The sequence below is a fragment of the Leptodactylus fuscus genome, chromosome 3 (assembly GCF_031893055.1).
Source record: "Leptodactylus fuscus isolate aLepFus1 chromosome 3, aLepFus1.hap2, whole genome shotgun sequence".
NCBI classification, from domain to species: domain Eukaryota; kingdom Metazoa; phylum Chordata; class Amphibia; order Anura; family Leptodactylidae; genus Leptodactylus; species Leptodactylus fuscus.
In genome coordinates, this window is record NC_134267.1 from 206,242,846 (window position 1) to 206,265,866 (window position 23,021).

At 40.7% G+C, this 23,021-nt stretch overlaps 1 protein-coding gene across 1 annotated transcript in view; it reads left to right on the plus strand.

Annotated features, from left to right (window-relative positions):
- Positions 1-23,021, plus strand: part of SNTG2 (syntrophin gamma 2) — a 410,686-nt gene that overhangs the window by 355,761 nt on the left and 31,904 nt on the right. The window contains exon 14 of the mRNA XM_075269112.1: positions 2,401-2,610. Coding sequence (XP_075125213.1) covers positions 2,401-2,610 — 210 coding nt within the window. The remainder of the gene's footprint in view (positions 1-2,400; positions 2,611-23,021) is intronic.

Below are 23,021 nucleotides of genomic sequence, written 5' to 3' on the forward strand. Positions count from 1 at the left end.
CTGCTCCATTCAAAGTCTACGGCTGATGGAAACAGATGAGCACTATATAGGACTTTCTTTTATACCGTTCATGAAATGACAACGTGCTTATTCAATAAGATTCCCTTCAAACACCTCCTTGTACTATTGTGCAGTCATGAAGAATGATGTCCTTCTACTGATTGATGGAGGGCCCAGCAGTGAGGTCCCCAGTGATCCGATATTATTATATCACCTCTTGCTAACCAAGGCAAGGAGGACGTAGCCTAATACTTATGGCTTAGGCCAGACTACCCCTTTTAAGTGTACCTTTAGTATTTCAGAATGTTGTTTAAAACCTCCAAGAGTGTTGGGGTGACCGGGATTGAGCATATTGCCGCTTTGCATCCTACTCTCTTGCATCAAGTTTGATGGCACTCCTGAAGACATGATCATCAATGTAATAGAAACGCATCTTCATTTTAGTGATTGGTGTTAACCATGGGTGATGTTGTCCACCTAAAAAATATTATGAAATGTCCAAATCATTTAAGGTAGACTGATCACGGGGTCTTCTGCATCTGGGGTCCCCTCTGAAGGGAAGCCTAAAAAAAGTGTTCAGCATCACTGTAGGGGAAAGTATGTAGTAAATCAATAAGCGGCCTGTGTATGGCAAGTAACCCTAGGGCCCACAGCGAAATGTGACCAGACCATCATCAGAAAAGCAGCAAGTCTAGAACCTGAAAAGTTTATACACAGGAATAACACATATAATGTACAGGACAGGGATAATGTACACAGTGATGTCACAGGACAGGGATAATGTACACAGTGATGTCATAGTGATGTCATAGTGAAGAGATAATAAACACGGTAATATCACAGTACATGGATAATGCTCAGTATAACATCATAGCACAGAGATAATGCACCTACAAAAATATTACTATGACATCACTGTTTAAGGGTTAGTTCACACATGGGGGGTCTGCGCAGGTTTTGACACAGAGAGAGAAGCGGCGAGCCGCGTCTCTCTCTGGTCAAAACCCGCCTGCCGCGACCATCGCGCTCGCGGCTTTCCCCTCCTATGTCGGTTCAAATGAATGAGCCGACACAGGAGGGTGCTGCCGCTAGGTGGAAGCCGCGGCCCAGTGCGCCGTGGTTTCCGCCTGAAGATAGGACGTGTCACTTCTTTTCTCCGCTAACAGCAGCCCGCCGCTAGCAGAAAAAAGAAGCCCGGCGGTCTGCATAGACCACCATTGTAAAGGTGAACGAGCCCTAAGAAGAGAATCATTATAATGATGTCACATGCAATCATTACATTGTCTTAATAAAGTAATAGAGACTCCTTCAGTTTCCTACATCCCTTTCCTTCATCCATAGCTATCAATAATTGCATCCTACATCTCAGTGGAAATGGGTCCCCTTAGTTCTCAGTCCCCATATTGGGCAGCTGCTATGTCTGCTACCCTGGTAGTTATGCCATGGTGTATAGACATGTTGGATCCTCGAAAGGGTGAGATGCCCCCTTGTAGCTGATTTCTGCTATGGGTATTAGACATTGATCCTAAAAGTCAACTGTTATCTGGGTATTCTTTAACAGAGTGCCCCTTTATGTTTCTGCTTCACCAAATCCATTATGAACTGTACACTACACAAACAATGTCCAAGTATATATTTTTTTCAAAGCTTAAACCTCTCATCTCTGGATAAGTCTAAAATTGTAGAAAGAAATCTAATTTGCTTAATTTTAAGTATCACAAAAATATCAAAATTAAGGGTCCACATTTCCTTTGAAAATTGTATTAATTTTCAGGAAAATCCATATACACTGTCTACCAATAAGGATTTGGACACACATGCAAATGAAGTCACGTCACGCTTTCCGCCATTAAATAGGAAACAACATTGGCATTAGTCGCATGCAAGATGCCACGAAGTGCAGAGTTGTCCGATTTCGAGAAAGGGGTAATTGTGGGGTACCACAGAAATGGTCGATCCTTAAGGGACATAGCAAGCGAACTGAATTACCCAAAATCGACAGTGGCCTATGTGATTACATGATTACAGTGATTGTCGGAATTTTCCCCAAGTCGGCAGATTCCCGAAACTGGGGAATAGAGACCGACGAGTGCTGGTCAGAAAAACCAGGAGTTTCACCAGGCATCCGGGAATATTGTGTCGCTCAATACCATCTGTAAGGAAGCATCTGCTGGGGTCTACCAACTATTGGATAGGAAGAAATGTTGTTTCTCTATTCTACCACACGTGTCCAAATACTTATTTTGTAGATAGTGTATAGGGATGATTGTTCAATGTAATGTATGACAGCTAGATATTGAATTAACTTTGCTCTATATACTGTCCAATATAATGTTTGACTATCTCTGCTGCAAAATACATGACCCTTAATATGTTCTCTATGTAAAATTTCACGATTAGGTTTGGCCTGCTGATGAAATCTGGATTCAAGAAAATCTGTATTTAAATATCAATCAAAGTGAAGATTTTGAAGACCAGCGGCCATATTGTTTTAGTGTTTTGGTTGGACATGGCAAAAGCCATTACTTCAGCACAGAGTTGGGGAGTGATTTACCGGTATGGGAGAGAGCTTTTCAAAAAGCAATTTTTATGGAAGTACAACGAGTAGGGGTGAGTAAAGATAATCTTTAGGAAAATTTTCCCCAAATATTTCATACACAAATATTTTTGAGTTTAGTGCCATGTTCATATCTTTGTGTTTGTGTAGTTAGCTCAATATAATTATATTAATATACATTAGATAAGATTCATTTATTATGAAAGAGAAATATTTGTAAGCTAGAAAAAAGTGTGGCGAGTTGAGAGTTAGTTCCATGTAAGAAGCCGTAACGGAGTGAGGTTCACTGAAGACACTTATGGCATCCCTGCAAGATACTGGTAAGTGCAGTCAGTTTGGATATTAATTGAAAATATGTATTTATAATGGTGCCCATTGGCTTGATGCTCAAATGTCAGAGGTGAACCCGTAAAACCTGAATCCTGGAACCTAAGGAAACCAATGATGTTCTACAGCAGCATATACTTAGACTAGTATTATACATTACTAGTGATAGTTGAGGGGTCCTAAAGGCCTGGAAGTCTTCAGATCTGCCTCTCCCAATGTCCGATAACATAGGAATGCTTAATATATTGAATATTTTCTTGATTTTTTAAGTCATTCAAACTGTGTCAATACAATATTGTGACATGCACGCCCATCCTTAGCTACTGAGACCTGTGTGGTAACACAAGGCACTGGCTGCTACACATTAACACATATATGCAGGTAGTGATCACCAAACTGCACTGGCTACCATTCACTGATGGACAGCCAATCCCACCCGTCACTCACCACACTGTTGGGTGCCCCCTAACCACACTAAGACTGTCCCCTAACCACACTACCCACACACCAAGGACTCCAGCGCTGCAAGGCTGCAGTTCTAACCAGTGAGCCACCATGTTGCCCTCATCTTCTTCTTCTTCTTCAGTTTCCACCAGCAAGTGCAATGTGTGTGGCAGACACATTTGTATAATGGTAAAGAGTGGATTCTACATGGTGCGCCACCCACCCAAAGGCCCTGGCAACATGTCAACAAAACCCTCAATGGGGCTTTTCACTTTCTAATATTGATCGCCTATCCTATCTGCTCCAGAACGGGGCGTCTCCCAATAATGTTTACATACTAGGAGTCATGCTGCCCACTCGCCACACAAACTCTAGTGCTGCTTTAGGTGCTGCATTGCCGTTGCAGTGGCTACACTACAGACTTCACTCTGACATAACGGCAATACCTAAATCTGACTATACATTGTATTAAAGCACTGCCACATTGATGTCTATGGGATAGCAGTCACGCGAGTCACATCCTGTGGCAGCTGATCTGTGGGGTACCAGGTGTTGAACCCTTCCACATCTAACATTGATGGCCTCTCATTGGGATAACCAAGCAATATGAAAAAGTGAATAACCCCTTACATAACAAACAATAGAGAAGCACTCATATATGATCCAACTTTTGCGATACATTTTCATAAAACAGTATTGTCCTGAAATGTTAGGAATCTTGTGATTCATATATCTGGACATGTATAACCAAGATGAGAGGTAAGAGGCACATCTGGAAAGCTGTAGTGGCATGGGGGAAGTATTTAGAAAAATATTTTCATAATACGAGAGTATATATATATATATATATATATATATATATATATATATATACACGATACGAGAATATACGTAAATTGAGGGTTTTTTTTTTGGTTTTTTTTTAATATAGTCATGTTTTCTACACAAAAGCTTAACAACTATCACTAGAAAATAAAATACCAGTATTATTCCTACCTGTCAGCCGGCAATGTTGTAACATTCTGACATGGCTGACTGGACGGAAAAGACATTTTGAGGAATGATGTAGTCATATCAGGCTGTGCAATAACCTTTCTTTTATAGGCAGTGCTCTGTAATAGAACAAGTGCCCAGTAAACTGTAGTTTTTGCGGTAGTTTTATATGCATTACCTATCGCACTGGTGAATGGATTTGCCATCTCATTCCCAAACTGTATTAATGCTTTACTAAAAATTGACCAGGTTACTCTGCCCTTGGAAGTCTTCTAGACTCAGCACCACATTCACTTTGGTAGAGTAATATCTGTTCCGGGCCTTTGTACCAAGGAACATTCTAAAATATGTCCTCATTATAAGGAAACGTCCTGCAGGTACGACTTTCTTTTCCATCAGAAAAGTAAATAGATATGGAGGAAAAAAGCCTATGTCATGTTTGTTTGTTTTTTTTTACATTAGAGTCAATGGGAATAGAAGCAGACAAATAAGGTTCCATTTGTATCAGTCATTCCGGCCCTGTTCTAGTTCGTTGTTCTCTACCTATGAGGGATGAGAACAATAGACATAATAAGCAGAAAACTGAACTTAGTCGTATATTTACTTTGGAAGTTACAGAAAAAGCACATGCTGACTCTCGGGCACGTTGACATCTGACTCAAAATAAATAAAGTAAATCACCTTAGACTACATATAACCTATCCATACAGTATATACAGAGTAGAATTTCTTGGGCAGTGATGTGTATATTCACAGTGATGTGTATACAGCGTATACTCAGTGTGAAGGCTAAGCAAAGCGTTGTGGGAAAAATCACCGATCTCGATCCCACATAAAAAGATCGTGTTCGGAATTCCGATGGCGATCATGAAATTTTCTTGATTGCCGATCGGAATCCGATCTTTTCCGAACACGATTGCTCAACCTTAGTGCCGGCACATGTGCGCTTCCCATTGAAATCAATGGGAGGCTTTTTTGCCTATTGCTTTCAATGTGATACGCGGGTAATTACATTTCAACTTTGAGACCATTATTTCATGACACATTGTACTTCATGGTAGTGGTAAACATAGTCCAATATTTTTGTAATTATTTATAAAAAAAAAAAATAGGAAATTTGATGGGAATTTGGAAAAATTCACAATTTTCAAAATGTATAAGCTCTGCTTTTTAGACAGCTAATCATGCACCCAAATACATTGATAAATATTATCTACCATATCTCTTCTTTATATCAGGATAATCATCTTTTAATCATCCTTTAATATATTTTGTACGTTAGAAGGCTTACAAGTATAACTGCGATTTGCCAGATTTACAAGAGAATTTCCCAAATTCATTTGTTAGAGCCCACTTCAGTTCTGAAGGGATTTTTAAAGGGATTCTATCATTTTTAAAACTAACATGTAGGAATAGCCTCATGAAAGGCTATTCTTTCCTACCTTTAGATGTCTTGTCCGCACCGCTGTTCAGTAGATATCACAGTTTTCTTCAGTATGCAAATGAGTTTTCTCGCAGCACTGGGGGTGGTCCCCAGCACTCAAACAGCACTGGGGGCATCCCCTGTGCTGCAAGAAAACTCTCCAGTGACGGCCTCTGTCTTCTTCTGGCACACCTCTTCGCGATGTCTACTTCCGATGGTTTCTTTTGCATTTAAATGTCATGCATGCGCAGTCGCTCTGCAATCGGGCAGAGCCAACTGCGCAAGTCTGCGGCCATCTTCTTGTGGCCAGTTACACAAGTAAGCACATTCAACTGTGCATGCATGACATTTAAATCCAGAAGAAACCATCGGAAGAAGACATTACGGAGAGGCATGCCAGAAGAAGACAGAGGCCGTGGCTGGAGGACTGTTTGAGCGCTGAGGACCGCCCCCAGTGCTACGAGAAAACTCATTTGCATACCAAAGAAAACCGGGATATCTCCCGAACAGTGGAGCAGAGAAGACTTCTAAAAGTAAGAGAAGAATAGTCTTTCTTAAGGCTATTCCTACATGTTAGTCTTAAAAAATGGGATTCTAATGATAGCCTAAATATTAGAAAACTGACATAAATCACCCTATTATCAAGACTTCACCACACAAATAATGCAAAACAGCATTTGGGAATTAAAATAATATGGAGGTGAAATTTAGACATTTACATTTTTTCACTAGTATGTTCATTTAGCCCTAAAATGTATGCATTCACAAAGGAGAACATATATCTGAAAACTTGTTGTGCAATTTCTCCTGAGCATGGCAATGCCCCAATGTGGATGAAAACTGCTGTTTGTGAACAGAGTGCTGTAGGGTAGGAGTGCCACTGGGTGTTAGAAAAGCAGATTTTGCTGGAATAGTTTTCAGGTGTCATATCTAAATTAATGTGCAAAGTGAAAATTTAACTTTTTATGCCTTTTCTGTGCCTAGTGTGTTCCGCCCATTTTGTGTCAAAAGACACAGGCAACAAAACGTTTAAGTGGGTTGTCCTGAGTACAAAAAAGTTGCAGATGTGGATGTAACCTGCTGTTTGGGCACATAGCAGGGCTCAGAACAGAAGGATCAGTGTGCTTTTTAGCTTTTTGAGTATAGATTTAGAGAGACTGTTTTTTGAACACAAGGTTGTTTTTTCAGAGCCCCAAAGGTGCCAGTAAATTGGAATTCCCCAAGAAAGGACAACAATCCAAATCTTCACTCCAAAATCCACACTCTTTCATATCTGTGCCCAAACTACAGTTTATGCCTGACATGTATCTAGGATAATGTACTTAGCAACGTCATATGCTAGTTTAAACTATTGTTTGGGCACAGAAGGGAAAGATTACTATTTTGTTTTTTGGAGCACAGTTTGGGTTTTGGACGTCAAGCCACTTTTGCAGAGCCCCTGAATTGCCAGAAAAGTGGTATCCACAGACATGTCACCCCATTTTGGAATATACACCCCTCAAGGCATTTATCAAGCAGCATAATGATCAGTTTTTAAACCTTGAGTGTTGCATTACTTTAGTTTCTAGAAATGAATGCGCAGCCGAAAATGAAAAGTGAAAGTTGCAATTTTTCCAGAGATATACCATTTCAGTGCCTGATCTGTTTGCACCCAGCTTGTGCCAGCAGAGAGACACACTCCAAATACTGTTAAGTGGTTATCCTGGGCACAGTATTGATGCGCTAACACCTTGGCATCTACAATGTACTATTATGTCCTATATTTTAACAAGGGGTAAAAATGATGACTTGACCTCCAAATTCTCCAAATCTGATCAAACTCTTGTGGGATGAACACGTCCCATCCTTGGAAGCCCTTCCTTACAACTTACAGTACTTTAAGTATCTGCTACGATTGTCTTGGTGCCAGTTACTCTACTACAAGACACCTTCAGAGGTCTGGCGGAGTCCATGCCTTAACATCAACACTGTGCTAGACAGATGGTTTAATGTTATGGGTGATCTGTGAATACAAGATGCCCTATCTCCCCATGCTCTAAAACCTTTTACATTGCCATACCAAGCATGATTTAAGTCGCAATTAACATCTATGCAGTTCCTCAACCTTCACATCTCAGTTTATAATTAAATACAGGTAAATGCAATTTAGGTGGAATTCAGAACCATATTCAGAAATATAATGTGTTTTCCCATTTAGATTATGAATGGTGTCATGCTGTCTGCTTTAGTCAATCCCATCTCATTATTTCTCTGTCTGCTACTATACTATTATATTACGTTCAGCAGGCTAAAACACTTTAACCTATTCAGCCGTAGCTGTAGTTCAGCAGCATCGCTACCAGGGGAAGTTGTTTCAATTCAGTGAAGTGGACATATTATCCAGTTTTACATTAGAAAAATGTAAATTATTAAAAAAAGAAAAAAAGCTGCATTTATGTTTTACAGATTAAAATAAATTGGACATTAGGTTAGTCAAATATTTATTCTGAAAAGTGTCAAAGATGAGTGTAGGCAAAGCAAGTCAAAGAGAAAATCGAAACGCTAGGTCAATGTTTCCTGCCACTTCCCATGTGCCCACCTACTGTATACTGTATGTAAAGTCATCTTTCTTTAACCTAACCTTTACACATAGGGAGGAATGTATTAAGATATCAATGCCAGGTTGCGGGATGTAAGGAAGCAGCCATCTTTGGCAGGCGCCACTATGTACAATGTTTTCGCAATTTTCGAAAGTGGTGGGTAAGGTAGGCCAATTGTGTGAAAAGTGTCCATGGTATACTGAGAGAGACACAAGATATTTACTCTAATTTATGGCATAAATTGGCACAACATAGTCCAGATTTCATAGACTTGGATTTCTGGCACAAGGACAGGGGTCAAGGACTAAGAAAACACTTAAGGAAAGTGGCTTTGCAGGCGTATGGAGACTTACAAACCATTGGCACAATTTGGAATTTCTCGCTAAATTTTGGATTTTAGGATTTTGATTGAAGATCAGTGTATTGAACAAGAATTGAATGGATTTTCCCATGAACAGAATCATATTTAACCCCCTCCCACCACAGTGATTTTTTAATTTTTGTTTTTGACTACCAGGTTTCCAAATCCCAAAGATTTTTTATTTTTTTTTCCCATTCACAGAGCCATATGAGAGCCTGTTGTTTGCGGGACAAATTGTATTTTGTGATGGTGGTACCATTTATTATTTTTATTGATATTATTATTATTATTATTATTCCATACGATGTTCTGAGAAGCTAGAAAAAATTCATAATTGGTGGAATTGTAGAAAAACTGCATTTGTGCGAATTTCTTATGGGCTTTGTTTTTACGACGTTCACTGTGCAGTCGAAATTACGCTTCATCTGTCTTCTATGGGTTGGTATGGTTTTGGGGATAGCAAATTTATATAGTTTTATTTACAACTTAATGCCTTAAAAAAATCCAAAATTATGTAAAAAAAAAAAAAAAATTCTTGGAGTCTGCATATTATGACACCTGTATCTTTTTTATATTTTTGTTTACAAGGATATATAGAGATATATTTTTTTTATTTTTTATTTTTTTTTTGCAAGGACAGATGTACTTTTTAATTATATCATTTTGGGGAATGTATCGTTTTGATCACTTTTTATTCACATTTATATGGGAGGCAAAACAGTAAACAAAATGGCAGCCTGGCACTTTTGATTTTTTTTTTTCTGCTATGTTGATTGCTGTATGGGAAAAATATTTTTATAAGTTTGTGGAACAGGTGTTTATGGACACAAAAATACATAAGGGTTGGTTCATATTAGCATTTGTATTCTGTCCGGAAGGAGTCCGCATGGAGACCCCCCGGACGGAATACAATCGCAATTGTAGGCGATGTGCTGTCAAAACACACGGACCCCATAGAGTATAATGGGCTCCATGTGATTGCCGTGCACTGCCTACACAAATCATTATTCAGGAAATTTTTTAGAAAAAAAAAAAAAAAAAAACACCAAAAATGAAGAATCATGGCACCGGCACAAAACCAAAAAGCAATATTTTATTATTTCTATCAGTATCTGCTTGGTATTGCTCCAGAATATGCTCTTAGGGTCCATTCACACGGAGGAAAATGGTGAGGAATTTGGTGTGGAATTTCAGCGCTGCAAAAAAAAGCCTCCCATTGACTTCAATGGGCTCCTTTACTGCTGGCAGAAAAAGAAACCCATTGAAGTCAATGGGAGGCTTTTTTTGCAGCGCTGAAATTCCACACCAAATTCCTCACCATTTTCCTCCGTGTGAATGGACCCTTAAAGAGATACTTCAGGCAAAATATACATACTACACCAGCCTAATGTATTATTACTAGAGATGAGCGAGTAGTATTCGATTGAGTAGGTATTCGATCGAATACTACGGTATTCGAAATACTCGTACTCGATCGAGTACCACTCGCTATTCGAATGGAAAAGTTTGATGCAGAACCAGCATTGATTGGCCGAATGCTATACAGTCGGCCAATCTTCTCCTACCTTTAGAAGTCTTCTCCGTGCAGCTTCCCCGTGGCATCTTCCGGCTCTGAATTCACTCTGCCAGGCATTGGGCCTGGGCAGAGCCCACTGCACATGTCCGCTTGTAGTGTGGGTATGCGCAGTCGGCTCTGCCCAGGCCCGATGCCTGGCAGAGTGAATTCAGAGCCGGAAGATGCCGCGGGGACGCTGCACGGAGAAGACTTCTCGGAGGATCCAGCCCGACCCTCACTCGTGGACTTGGTAAGTATAATTTGATTGAACGTTGCCTACCCCTGAAACGAGCTTTTTACCCCCATAGACTATAATAGGGTTTGATATTCAATTTGAGTAGTCGAATATTGAGGGGCTACTCGAAATGAATATCGAATCTCAAACATTTTACTGTTCACTCATCTCTAATTATTACATAGCACATAGTCCTGGAGAACCCAACAGCCCATGTATCATGTACCAGGCTCTCAGGCTCAAAGACAACAGAGCTGGAATCATATGTGGCATGCCAGTTTTAATGATTGGCTACTTTGGCAAAATTTATAAATCAAACGTATTCACTGTTGAGACATTGGTTTGGCCCAGAAGGATTTATTTACTTTACTCACTCCGAGCATTAGGGAAAAAACATTGACCTGTCAGAAGACCTAATGTATTATCATATTTTTACGTTTACACATTGCTTGTTAATATGGATGTAGTATCCGCATCTGTATTTTTCTATACAATTATACTGTAATGATACACACGGCTACATTCCTCGTGAGATCAGCAGGACCTTTACACAACCCAGAGTACTGGAGCTAAGCTTTCATATTATCTTTCTTATTATATTTTCTCAACCACCTAAAGACATAAGGACAACTCTTCCACAATGCTTTCTTAAGTAGACATAAGCATATGTCTGACAGTGCAGGGAGAAGCCTTTGAACTTGCCATCTATGCTTCACTTGTGTCATTTGAAGCACAGTAAGAATCTCAAAGGCTTTCCTAGGCTGTCAGATATATTTATATCCAGTAAAGTAAACTTCATAGAGAAATTATCCTGGTTTCTGGGTGTGCTTGTAACTCACAAGGCTTCTCTGTCTATAAAGACTTGTTTCTATTGGAGATCACATCAAATGCAAAAAAAAAATATTAAGACCTATGTACTAAGACCATATCTGTAATGAGGGATTAGGTTGACAAGAAGCAGTAGGATGGTCAGCGTAGTAAAGCACTTTTCTATATTTCTGGACCCACTTCCAAAAATGTAACAGATATGTCCTTCTTCAGCTTTTACATTTGGCTGGACATGTCCAGATATGAGTGTCATGAGATGACCAGCTTTTCAAAATAACAGTTCTGTAATGATGTCTATATGAATCCACACGTGGCCGTTCAGTATTTGTGTTGTGAATTGTAACACATCAAGGACTTTTGCTAGCTTGTTGGGATATTTAATTGATTTGGTTTGATGAAGATTGGAGTCCTAAATCATATTCGAGCTAAGGTGAGGATGGATATATCTGTACTACGTGCAAGTTCTAATATTCATGTTTTCTTCTGTGACGTAGAGGTCTTGGCCCCTTCAGACATCAGGATACTGATGTGACTGCTACCTTAGCACCACATATACTACAGTTATCAACATATGTAAAAAGTATAGATAGAGTTAAAAAGACAACAATGCGCTATAGGTTGAACTCCATAAAATTGTTCTTGTTTGGTGGCCTGTTCCTCCAAAGAGTGGAGAAACAGGGACAAACTTACCCAGGTGGCCAAACTTCTGACACAATAATAGGTCACAAAGTTCCAGCAGCAGAGAGGTCCATTTGAGGATAACAATGGAGACAATAGCTTTCCAATAGTCTCTATTTTTCATGGTTTCATCCACAAATAATCTAATAGTCCTTACTAATTATATGTCTTGTGTATACAATAATAACCAAGATTACGATGCAATCCAAATGCCTCACCTTGCCTCACCCCTCCTGGACATCCTTGTGGCATCTGCTGATCTCCTGGCATACTCATAAGGCCTCTTCTGTTCTATGGCTGATGTCATGCACCCTGGGGTCACCACTGATGTCTGTAATAGTGTCCCTACATTAGCACCCTATTTGATCTCAGTGGTGACCCCAGAGAGAGTGATTACAGTCTGAGACCAAAATAGGCTTAAGAGGATATTGGGAGACCAATGGAAACTGCCAGATTTCCAGGAGGGGTGAGGCAAAACTCTTTGTTATTTTTACTCAGCTCCCATGAGCTCCCACTTATTATACTCTGGGGTCGGAGGATTTGAATCCCAAACATTTCGGGTTCAGTTAAATCCGATTAGAACCAAATTAGTTTGCTTATCCCTATCCATAATTAGTTTAGGTAAAAATGCTGAGGAGCATAGTGCACAAAAATCGCCATTGCCCTGTTGACTTAATAACTATAGAGCACCAAATGCCACCACTGGACTCAAGCAAGTGGAAATGTCTTCTCTGTAGTGACGATTGATGGTCTAATGGCTGAATCTCTGTTTGGTGCACACCAGGAGACTGTTACCTGCCTGACTGCATTGTGCCAAATGTAAAATTTGGTCTAAGAGGGATAATGCTACGGGGTTGTTTTCCAGGGATTGCCTTTTAATCTAGTGAAGGGAAATCTCAATGCTTCAGTAGGCTAAGACATTTTGGCCAATAGTAGTAACAGTTTCAGGAAGACCCTCTTCTATTCTAACATGACTGACCCCAGTGCACACAGCAAGGTCCTTATAAACATAGTTAGGTTAATTTGTTGTGGAAGATTTTGACTGGTACAGCCCTGACCCCAACCCCATCCAACACCTATGGGATGAACTAGAGCAAAGATTGTGGGTCAGATCTTCTCGTCCAACACAAATCCTCTTATAGATGACGGGGCAAAAATTTTCACAGACACAATACAAAATCTTGTAGAAAGTCTTCCCAGAAGAGCGGAAGCTGTGTTATGCTAGGTTCACACTAGCGTTCTCCTGTCTGTTCTGTGGTTTCCGTCTTCTGCATGCCAGAAGACGGAAACCACAGACCGGGTCCAGCCGTGAGCGGCGGTGAGCGTTTTAGGCTCTCCGCCGCGAAACCGGATTTTTTTATCCGGACACAGAGTACTGCATGTCCGACTCTATGTCCGGATTATAAAACCCGGTTTCGCGGCGGAGAGCATAAAACGCTCACCGCCGCTCACGGCCGGACATCTCTCTCACCCATTCAAATGAATGGGTGAGAGAGACTCCTGCAGGTTTCCGTATCCTGCCTCTGTTTTAGGCAGGAAACGAAAACCTGAAGTACGGAGTTCACAACGCTGATGTGAACGAGCCGTTAGCTGCAAAGAGATGATTTAATCTACTAGTATGTTATTGCCTATGAATTTACAATAGGATGTCATAAAGGCTTCTCTATGTGTAACGTGTAGGTGTCACAATACTTTGTCCATATAGTATATTTCAATAGAGAGGTGGATTCGCTTGTGCATAACTGTCTCCATTGCACTACATGGGAGTTTCAGAAAGAGCTAAGTGCTCTTTTCTTGCCATAACCTCAACACATAGATAGATAAATAGATAAATAGATGGATGGATGGATGGATGGATGGATGGATGGATGGATGGATGGTTAGATAGATAGATAGATAGACGATAGATAGATAGATAGATAGATAGATAGATAGATAGATTATAGATAGATAGATGATAGATAGATAGATAGATAGATAGATAGATAGATAGATAGATAGGTAGATGATAGATAGAGAGATAGATAGATAGAGTAGATATGAACTAGATATCAGAAACCTTATGGATAGATAGATAACTCAAAAGATGATAAATAGTCAGAGTACATAGAAATATAGATGGATACTGCATATATATATATATATATATATATATATATATATATATAAAATACATTCTATGAAAATCTGTGTGTTCATAAGATTTTAATCACTGATATAACATTTAAGCTTTGTTCAATATTCATGTTTCCCAAATTGCCTGTATATACAGTTCTGTGATTTTCGCTCATCAGCTGGAGTCTGATAGATTACATGGCATGCGGAAATTAACAGGCCATTTTAGCACTTCCAGAAATAACTGTTTAGATCGCAGCATGGAGCCAATATAGCCCTTCTGCCTCTTGTTTGATGAGGTCTTTGAAGATAGTTGTCACACATTTCACAAATCTACATATTCTGATTAAATCGGTTCCTATAACATTATCATTATGGCAGAGATGGCGTGCTTCCTGTATGTGGCACTTTTATTATGTTTCTTCTTAAAATGTAAATATATGTTGAATAAAATCCACCTTTCTTTATAGCATGCGGCTCACATCCACACCGCTCCTGACATGACTGTGCCATTCCCTATTTCAGCACACTAATATTTTCTTGCATGAGTAATTTCTTCGAATACATTCAATTTAGATTTTTAATTAATAAATAAATATTCTATATGAAAGCATTGTAGTAAATCAGCAAATGACAAGGTGGTTTATTCTTGAAAGGTTCACTCCAGCCGTTTTTTCCCCCACCTTCCAAAAGCCGTAACTATTTTATTTTCCCAATCACAGAGCCATATGATGGCTTAATGACCTACGGCGGTGCCATGATTGACCTACCTGGACAGCACATGGATGATATACGTGTTTTGCTTGCGCCTCTGAAGCCCCATTTATTGAGGCCAGTAGAGATGAGCGAGTAGTGAAATATTCTAGAGTCGATATTCGTTTTGAATATAGCCTCAATATTCGACTACTTGATCGAATATCGAATGCCATTATAGTCTATGGGAAAAAAAAGGCTCGTTTCAGGGGAAACCACTATTCGACTACAGGAGAATCACCAAGTCCACGAGTAGCAGGAGGACAGTGTTTAGGAGGAGCGCTGTGCAGTTAAAGCACATGGACCACATTATAGTCTATGGGGTCCATGCGCTTTAACTGCACAGCGCTTGCAGTTGCGCTGATATTCTGTTCGGGTAGGGGGGGGGCCTCCTGTGGACTCCTTCCAAACGGGAGGAAAGCGCTAATGTGAACCGGCCCTTACTTGTCCTGCAGAACCAGCATTGATTGGTGGAATGCTATATGGTGTACAGCAATCGGCCAATGAACGCTGGTTCTGCCGGAGACTTGACTGTGAGGAGGCGGAGTCTAAGATCGGACCACAATGGAGACTGCTGTGGTCCAATCTTAGACTCTGCCTCGTCACAGACGAGCCTCCGGCAGAACCAGCGTTCATTGGCCGAATGCTGTACATTGGCCAATCAACGCTGGTCAATGCATTCCTATGAGAAAAAGTCAGCTCCTGCATAAACGCAAGCTGCCAGCTCTTCCAACTAGCAAGGATGAGCCTGCTGCAGAACCAGCGTTGATTTTCGAATACCTACTCAATCGAATAATACTCGCTCATCTCTAGAGGCCAGTGAGCATGTGCTGTGAAACAGACATGAATAGGGGCTGTTCTGAGTTTTGCTCACGGTGCCATACACTGGACTGTGAAAATATATGATCATGTGCTGGAGGTCTAAGGGTGAGTTCACATGGAGGAATTTGCCGCGGACTTGTGGACACATTTTTTTTTTTTTTTTTTTTTAAATGTAGATTGTGAGCCCCACATAGGTCTCACAATGTACACTTTTCCCTATCAGTATGTCTTTGAAATATGGGATGGAAATCCATGCAAACACAGGGAGAACATACAAACTCCTTGCAGATGGTTTTCTGCCCTTGGTGGGATTTGAACACCAGGACTCCAGTGCTGCAAGGCTGCAGTGCTAACCACTGAGCCACCATGTGGCCCCCCCTTTGTGGACACATTTCACCCCCAAAACCGGAATCCACTTCCCATTGTTTTAAATGGGAGGCAGCGACTGCAGCAGGACAAGGAAAAAAAAGAAGAAACCTGCTTGATCTTGACGCGGCTGATTCAGCCACCGGGTCTGTGGCTTGAGAATCCATCCTGATTAGGTCCATTTATCCGGGCCTAAACAGGATCTGGATGCCGCGACGGAATGCTGATACACCGTCACGGCTAGAGCGCGGTGAAAATGCCAGCGTCAGAAAATAAAGAGGAATTCCTCTTCATTTTCTGCCATGTGAACATACCCTAAGACATTTTCAAATGTGTGTGAATGTGTCTTTTTTATAATAATAATAATAATAATAATAATAATAATAATAATAATAATAATAATTAATTGCATATCTGCAGCATATTCCCCAAGTCTAAGCTTTGCATTATGGATATAGTAGAACTAAAAAGGCCATGTTGTCAAGCAGGACTTTTCTATTTACAATGTTCAGTTGGAAATTGGGTGGAAACTAGAGATGAGCGAACACTGCTCGGATCAGCCGATCCGAACAACACGCTCCCATAGAAATGAATGGAAGCACCTGGCACGCAGACTTTGCCGGCGGCCGGCCCCTTAACCCCCCGCGTGCCGACCGCTTCCATTCATTTCTATGGGAGCGTGCTGTGAGCGTGCTGTTCGGAACGGCTGTTCTGAACAGTGTTCGCTCATCTCTAGTGGAAACCCAGCGGACTCCATAATAGTCTATGGGGTCTGCAAGTAACCAATTTTTAAGCAGATTGGGTTTCTGTTTTTCAGGTCCCCAAGTGGACCCAAAGAATGGAAACCCGAGCACAGGTGTGTAACTTACTAAACAGGTACAGCTGATGATGGACACTGCGGCTCTCTGTATATTACATCCTAGTCTGCCATCAAGTATATAGATACTCATGGTACAGATCAGATATAGCCAAGTTTAAGATGACTTTTTTATGTAGATTGTGAGCCCCATCTAGGGGTCACAATGTACTTCTTTTCCTATCAGTATGTCTTGGTAGAATGGGAGGAAATCCATGCAAACACATGGAGGACATGCAAATGCTGTTCCTGGCAGAATTCGAACCCAGGACTCCACTGCTGCAAGGCTGCAATGCTAACCACTGAGCCACTGTTTTGCCCCCAAGTTTAAGATGACTTTTATCAAGTTAAGTAAACAGTTGCTAATCACTTTAACTTACCTTTTTCCCATTGGGTTCAATGTTTTCGCTGTGAGTTATCACTGTGCAGCAAGATATCATATTCAAGTTGAAGATGGTAACATCTGTATATACTGTATAGTACATCCAATGGATGCTTGTGATGATTGCCCATAGAATCCCCTAAAAAATGTCTACTTTTTCCCGGCATACACATTAGGCTAAGCGCAGTGTGCACCCAGATAGAATTTACTGTAAAACCATGCACTGCAGCACTACACAAAGTAAGAGCCATCGATTCATTGAGCACTTCCAAGAGAATATATAGTAACATTGATTATTATAATTAAAGCTAACGGGTGAGGGATGTTCTTTAAGAAAGCCCTAGCGGTAATGAGTAGTCTGCGAGTAAAGCTTGGCAGCCACCTCCACTCATTACCGCTGCTTGTGTTATCAGGGTAAACAAATGCAGAACTTCCCTCTAATTTTTAATAACAGGGCTTCATATTGTAAGTGCTGTCATGAGCGCAGAGTTCTTACAAACTTTTTGTAGGTTAATTTGACAATCAGTTGAGAGTGCACATTTCATTATGCTGTGAATGTGCTTAGGTTGCAGATCTGTGCACACAGTGTCAGGCATTAGTCACAGTGTTGTAACACATTTATGAGCTTGTGCCATTGTGGCCCCCTTGATGTAATACATTATAATCATATTGTTAGCATTGTAAATCGGGAACAGTTAAATGATGGCTCCGAGCACAATTAGTCATCTATTTTAAGCCTTCCGCCTCGAAATCTGTTTATGAGCCGCAAACTCTTGTTTTCCTAATAGAAGAGCATAGAAATAATTCATTTTCTCAGTTTTCATTTTTATAATGAATATGAATGAACTGCAGTGTCCAACCATATGTATCTAGCTCCTGTATTCACACATTGCCGAGGAAATCTGTACCTTAAAGCTTGGACGCCAAGGTGACTTTGTTCTCCTGAAATTAACATTGTATTGTTGAGCAGTTAAACCACAATTAATGATAGTGAATATGGTGACATTAAGATCCAGAGGTTAAAGCTACTGCCTTAAGACATTTTTGACGGCCATTTTGCATCTGTTGGGTACCCATTTTCATGAATACCTTATAGGTTTGAGACTATTGAGGGATCCGTGAAAACGGTCAAAAAAGGACACATCCCATTATTATTCCCATTAAAATCATGTGAATAGCCCCATTGACATGTATTGATTTTAATGCAGCCATGTAAGAAATTGGCCGCGAGCAGCAGCTCATAGGGGTTGTCAGAATAGGGCTTTACACCTTTCAATGCAGTCACTCTCATCTGTTGCATTTTTAGCAGGACAACATAGCAATCTCAAGAAGGTGCATCTACTGTATCTACTGTAGACTTCCCATGTAACCCTGACCGAAAAGGGGTTTTCTAGCATTAAAAAACCATGTGAGCTACTTATTGGCTAAAATAAAAATTCTCAGGTATGATGGATCCTGATGACGAATCCACCATTTAGGTCATCGGTATAAGATCAGTGAGGCCCAACAGCCGGACAATCAGCTGATTCAGGTCCTGAAAACAGTATATGAGGTATATGGATGGAAGTTAATTGGTGCAGAGCTGAAGCTCCCTGGTAATACGTCCACAATGTACAGTACATAGCATACAGTTTCCAGATTCTTACACTGTAGTGGTGGCGCTGGTGGCTACTATTGAAGTGAAAAAGAGCTGAGATGCTTCCAGTCGTATTCCTTGAATACATCATCTGGCATCAGAATCAGCTGATCATCGTGGATTCTGGGTGGCAGAACCCCATCAATTATGATACTGATGATCTATCCGATGGACTGGTCCTTTGATATTCATTAATACTGAGTCTTGGGCAACCAGTCTCCGTCTACATTGCAGTATTGATGATGAGCTATACAGACACATGACTTGCCATAGTGATCATACATACTTAACCACCATTATAGATAGGCAAATCACTTTGGCATATCCTGGATTCGACTAAAATTGTTTGTTTTCTAACAAAACCGAACAATTTGTGATTTGTCTAAAATTAAACTAAATGGCCGCCATGACACATATTGCAGTAAATTATTATATTCTGTTTTTTTTTTTCAGATCCCAGAGTATGATAGATGGAGGCCCAGGGGAGGTTACAAATTTTTTTTAAAACACATATACTGACCTTCCCTCTTTTGGGCCTTCTTGTGGCATCTACTGCTCTCATGGTGATGTCAGAGGTCTCAGAAGTGACCCCAGGGGGATGATGTAATTGAGGAGAGCGAAATAGAATGTCAGACAATGTGAGGAATACATTTTTATATGTATTTTTTACACCTCCCCTGGGTTTCCACTTATTATATTCTGGGGTCTGAAGAGGCCAAATTTGTTCGACCTGGAATGATCAAGGATCCGAGTCATTAAAAGCTGAATCCAAACGAATCTTGTGACATTCTCTCATCTCTCCCACCACTATTGTCAACGATTGGCTGTAGCCATCATGTCTGTATTAGACAGTGTACTTTCAACCATGTGAGAAAAGACCTATGCAGATCATTGGAACTGGATCAGTTGATAGGGGAATAAAAAAGCTAAGTACATGTATAGCAGAGTTTAACATTACAAAAAATGTGGAATATACACTGTCTACCAGTAAGTATTTGGCCACCTGTGGTATAATAGAAAAAACATTTCTTCATATACAATAGTTGGTAGAACCCAGCTGATGCTTCCTTACAGATGGGATTGATCGACACAATACTCCCGGATAGCAAAAATAGTAGTATGAGTCCACAGCCTGTCAAATGAAATAACTGATGATGCACGGACCAGTCCCCCAGATTGGGACGCCAAAACATATGCAAAGGGAAAAATAGTCCAGCACCAGAAGCATATAATGTGCTAAAACATAGCTTTTAATTTAAATAGAAAAAATAAAAAAACATGTAGGAGGATACAGAAAAATACACGATATCTTCTAAATTCGACACATATTCATGAAAAAAAACAATAGATGGAAAAGAGCATGACTGTGAAAATAAGATAGAACAAACCACGTCCTTGTTCACATGATGGGAGCTGACGCGTTTCGAGACATTGGTCTCTTAGTCGTAAGACTACGACTAAGAGACCAATGTCTCGAAACGCGTCAGCTCCCATCATGTGAACAAGGACGTGGTTTGTTCTATCTTATTTTCACAGTCATGCTCTTTTCCATCTATTGATTTTTTCATGAATACGTGTCGAATTTAGAAGATATCGTGTATTTTTCTGTATCCTCCTATATGTTTTTTTATTTTTTCTATTTAAATTAAAAGCTATGTTTTAGCACATAATATGCGTCTGGTGCTGGACTATTTTTCCCTTTGCGTACGAATACTCCCGGATGCCTGGTGAAACCCCTGTGTATGTGAGCCATCGTTTGGTTCGGTTTCTCTGGCCAACACTTGTCGGTCTCTATCTCCCATTTTCGGGGCTCTGCCAACTCAGGGCACATTTCCACAATCACTGTTCACCTTCCACTTCGTAATCACATAGACCACTGTTAATTTTGGGTAATTCAGTTTGCTTGCTATGTCCCTTAAGGATCGACCATTTCTGTGTTACCCCACAATTACCCCTTTCTCGAAATCGGACAATTCTGCACTTCGTGGCATCTTGCATGTGACTAATGCCAATGCAATAATGCCAATGTTGTTTCCTATTTAACGGTAGAAGGTGTGATGTACATCGTGACTGCAGATTTCTTCATGTGCATGGGTGTTCAAATATTTTTTTTATGTAGATTGTGAGCCCCATATAGGGATCACAATGTACATTTTTTTTTTCACACGGTTTCACGCATCCCCTGAAACAAATCTTTTCAGGCAAGTTTATAACATTCCCTAATTTTACTCTTTTGCATTTAATCCCCTTTGTACAGTATTCCTCATAACCTGATCTCTTTACCCCACACTCACCCCCAGGGTGGAAGAACTGTCCAATTTGTCAGAGGGTCCCAGTAGGTCAAAATAAAGCCCAAGCATTTGACTTACAGTTACCTAGAGTATTCTACAGTCTTTAATGCTGAATACCATATCTGTATAATCTAGAGATATGCAAAATTCTTCACTACTAGCCATGGGGAGGCCCTTTTAATGGTGTCGAGATATTGGAAATCGAGAATATTATAAGAGTGAGCTCTAAAAATGACTGATTTGCTTTATGAGTCTGAATCAATGTTTACAGCCAATTAATGTTGATGGTTTGTTTTGATCCGCTTGTATTATTATAATATATGTTATTGTGTAATAAAACCACATTACACTGGGCAACTCTTCAGGGCTAATGACTGGACACTTTTTAACAACTTTCCACTCATGCTGATTAAACAGCAATTACATAATTACTGTAGGTTCACGTGGCAGATATTCTGCAGAGACTTCATGTAACATAACGGGTTTGTAAAAGTCTATATACTGTTGCAGAATGAACCATATTAAGATGTATAGAATGGATTTGGTCCCATTGGAATTTTTGCAACTTATCTGCTACATATTAACATACAGATATAGCAAGTACCTAATGTTAGGATAGTAGATGCAGTTCAGAGCCAAAGTGAGAACCAAAACTAGATACACTGATATAAATGGCTAACACGGCATTGGGTGTCCAAGACCTCCCGGGCCGCACCCACTCCAACCCCACAATGGTGTTCACAAGAACTCCAGATGGTGGGAATGGTGGCTCCACTTCTGGACAGAGCAGTACAGGTTGGGAAATGCCAAACACAGTGTACCACAAATCACATTAACCAGACACTGAGATCTCTTACTAGCAGACATTTTGGGTAGTGGTGTAGGTCCAAGGATCCAAAAGGCTGAGGCAGGTGGTCATCAGATGGCAGCAGAGAGTAAAGCGTAGTCATACAGTCCGGGTCGTCAACAAGAAGGCAATATAGTACAGAGAGACATCCAAAAGGAATGTCAGGCAGACTGAGTTGGTAACAGGAGCTGAAGCGCAGTGCAAAATGGTGTTCAGGAAGCAGAGGTCTAGTGGCAAGCCGGGTCATAAACAGGAGCAGGCACAGCACAAAATCAGGAGGCAAAGGCAAGGTCAGAGGTCAAGGCAAGAGGTCAGGAACACAGGCAAACAGATATAGAAGAAGTGCTAACTTCCAGGACACACGTTTAACTGAATAGCCAGCCATGGTCCAAAGACAAAGCCCTCCTTAAATAGGCTCCGGCCCACTGCTAGGCCAAAACCGGAAGTCCTCTGTCTGGCTCAGAAGGAGACTGGCAACCCTCGCACAACACTGCGGAGGTCCCAGTCTTCCTCCCGAGACCCAGAAGCAGGGATTCTGGAGTGCAGCGAGGTGAGGGCTGGCAGCCTCTGCATAGCGCTGTGGAGGCTTCAGTCCCACCTAACACCTAACAAATTCTATACTTTAAAGGGGGTGTCCAGAAATTGGAGTGACCCATGGTGTTTCCAGGATAGGTATAAAAAGCAAAAAGTATTCTCACCTGTCCCAGTTACTCCATTTTCTGCCACCAGTGTCCTTTCCATTTCATGGTGGTGCCTCAATGCTAGAAACTCTGAGGGTTGTATGTTCGGTCATACCGATCAGAGGTCTCTGGTCACGAGTGAGGTACCTGTGACATATGTGAGTCTCTCCCGTGACCACTGAGGACTTCTGAAAGTGTGACTTGGCCTGAGACGGAAAGGAAATGTTGCTGGGGAGACAGGTGAGTATGTGGCAGCCCCAAGGATTGCTCCAATTCCTGGACATCCCCTTTAA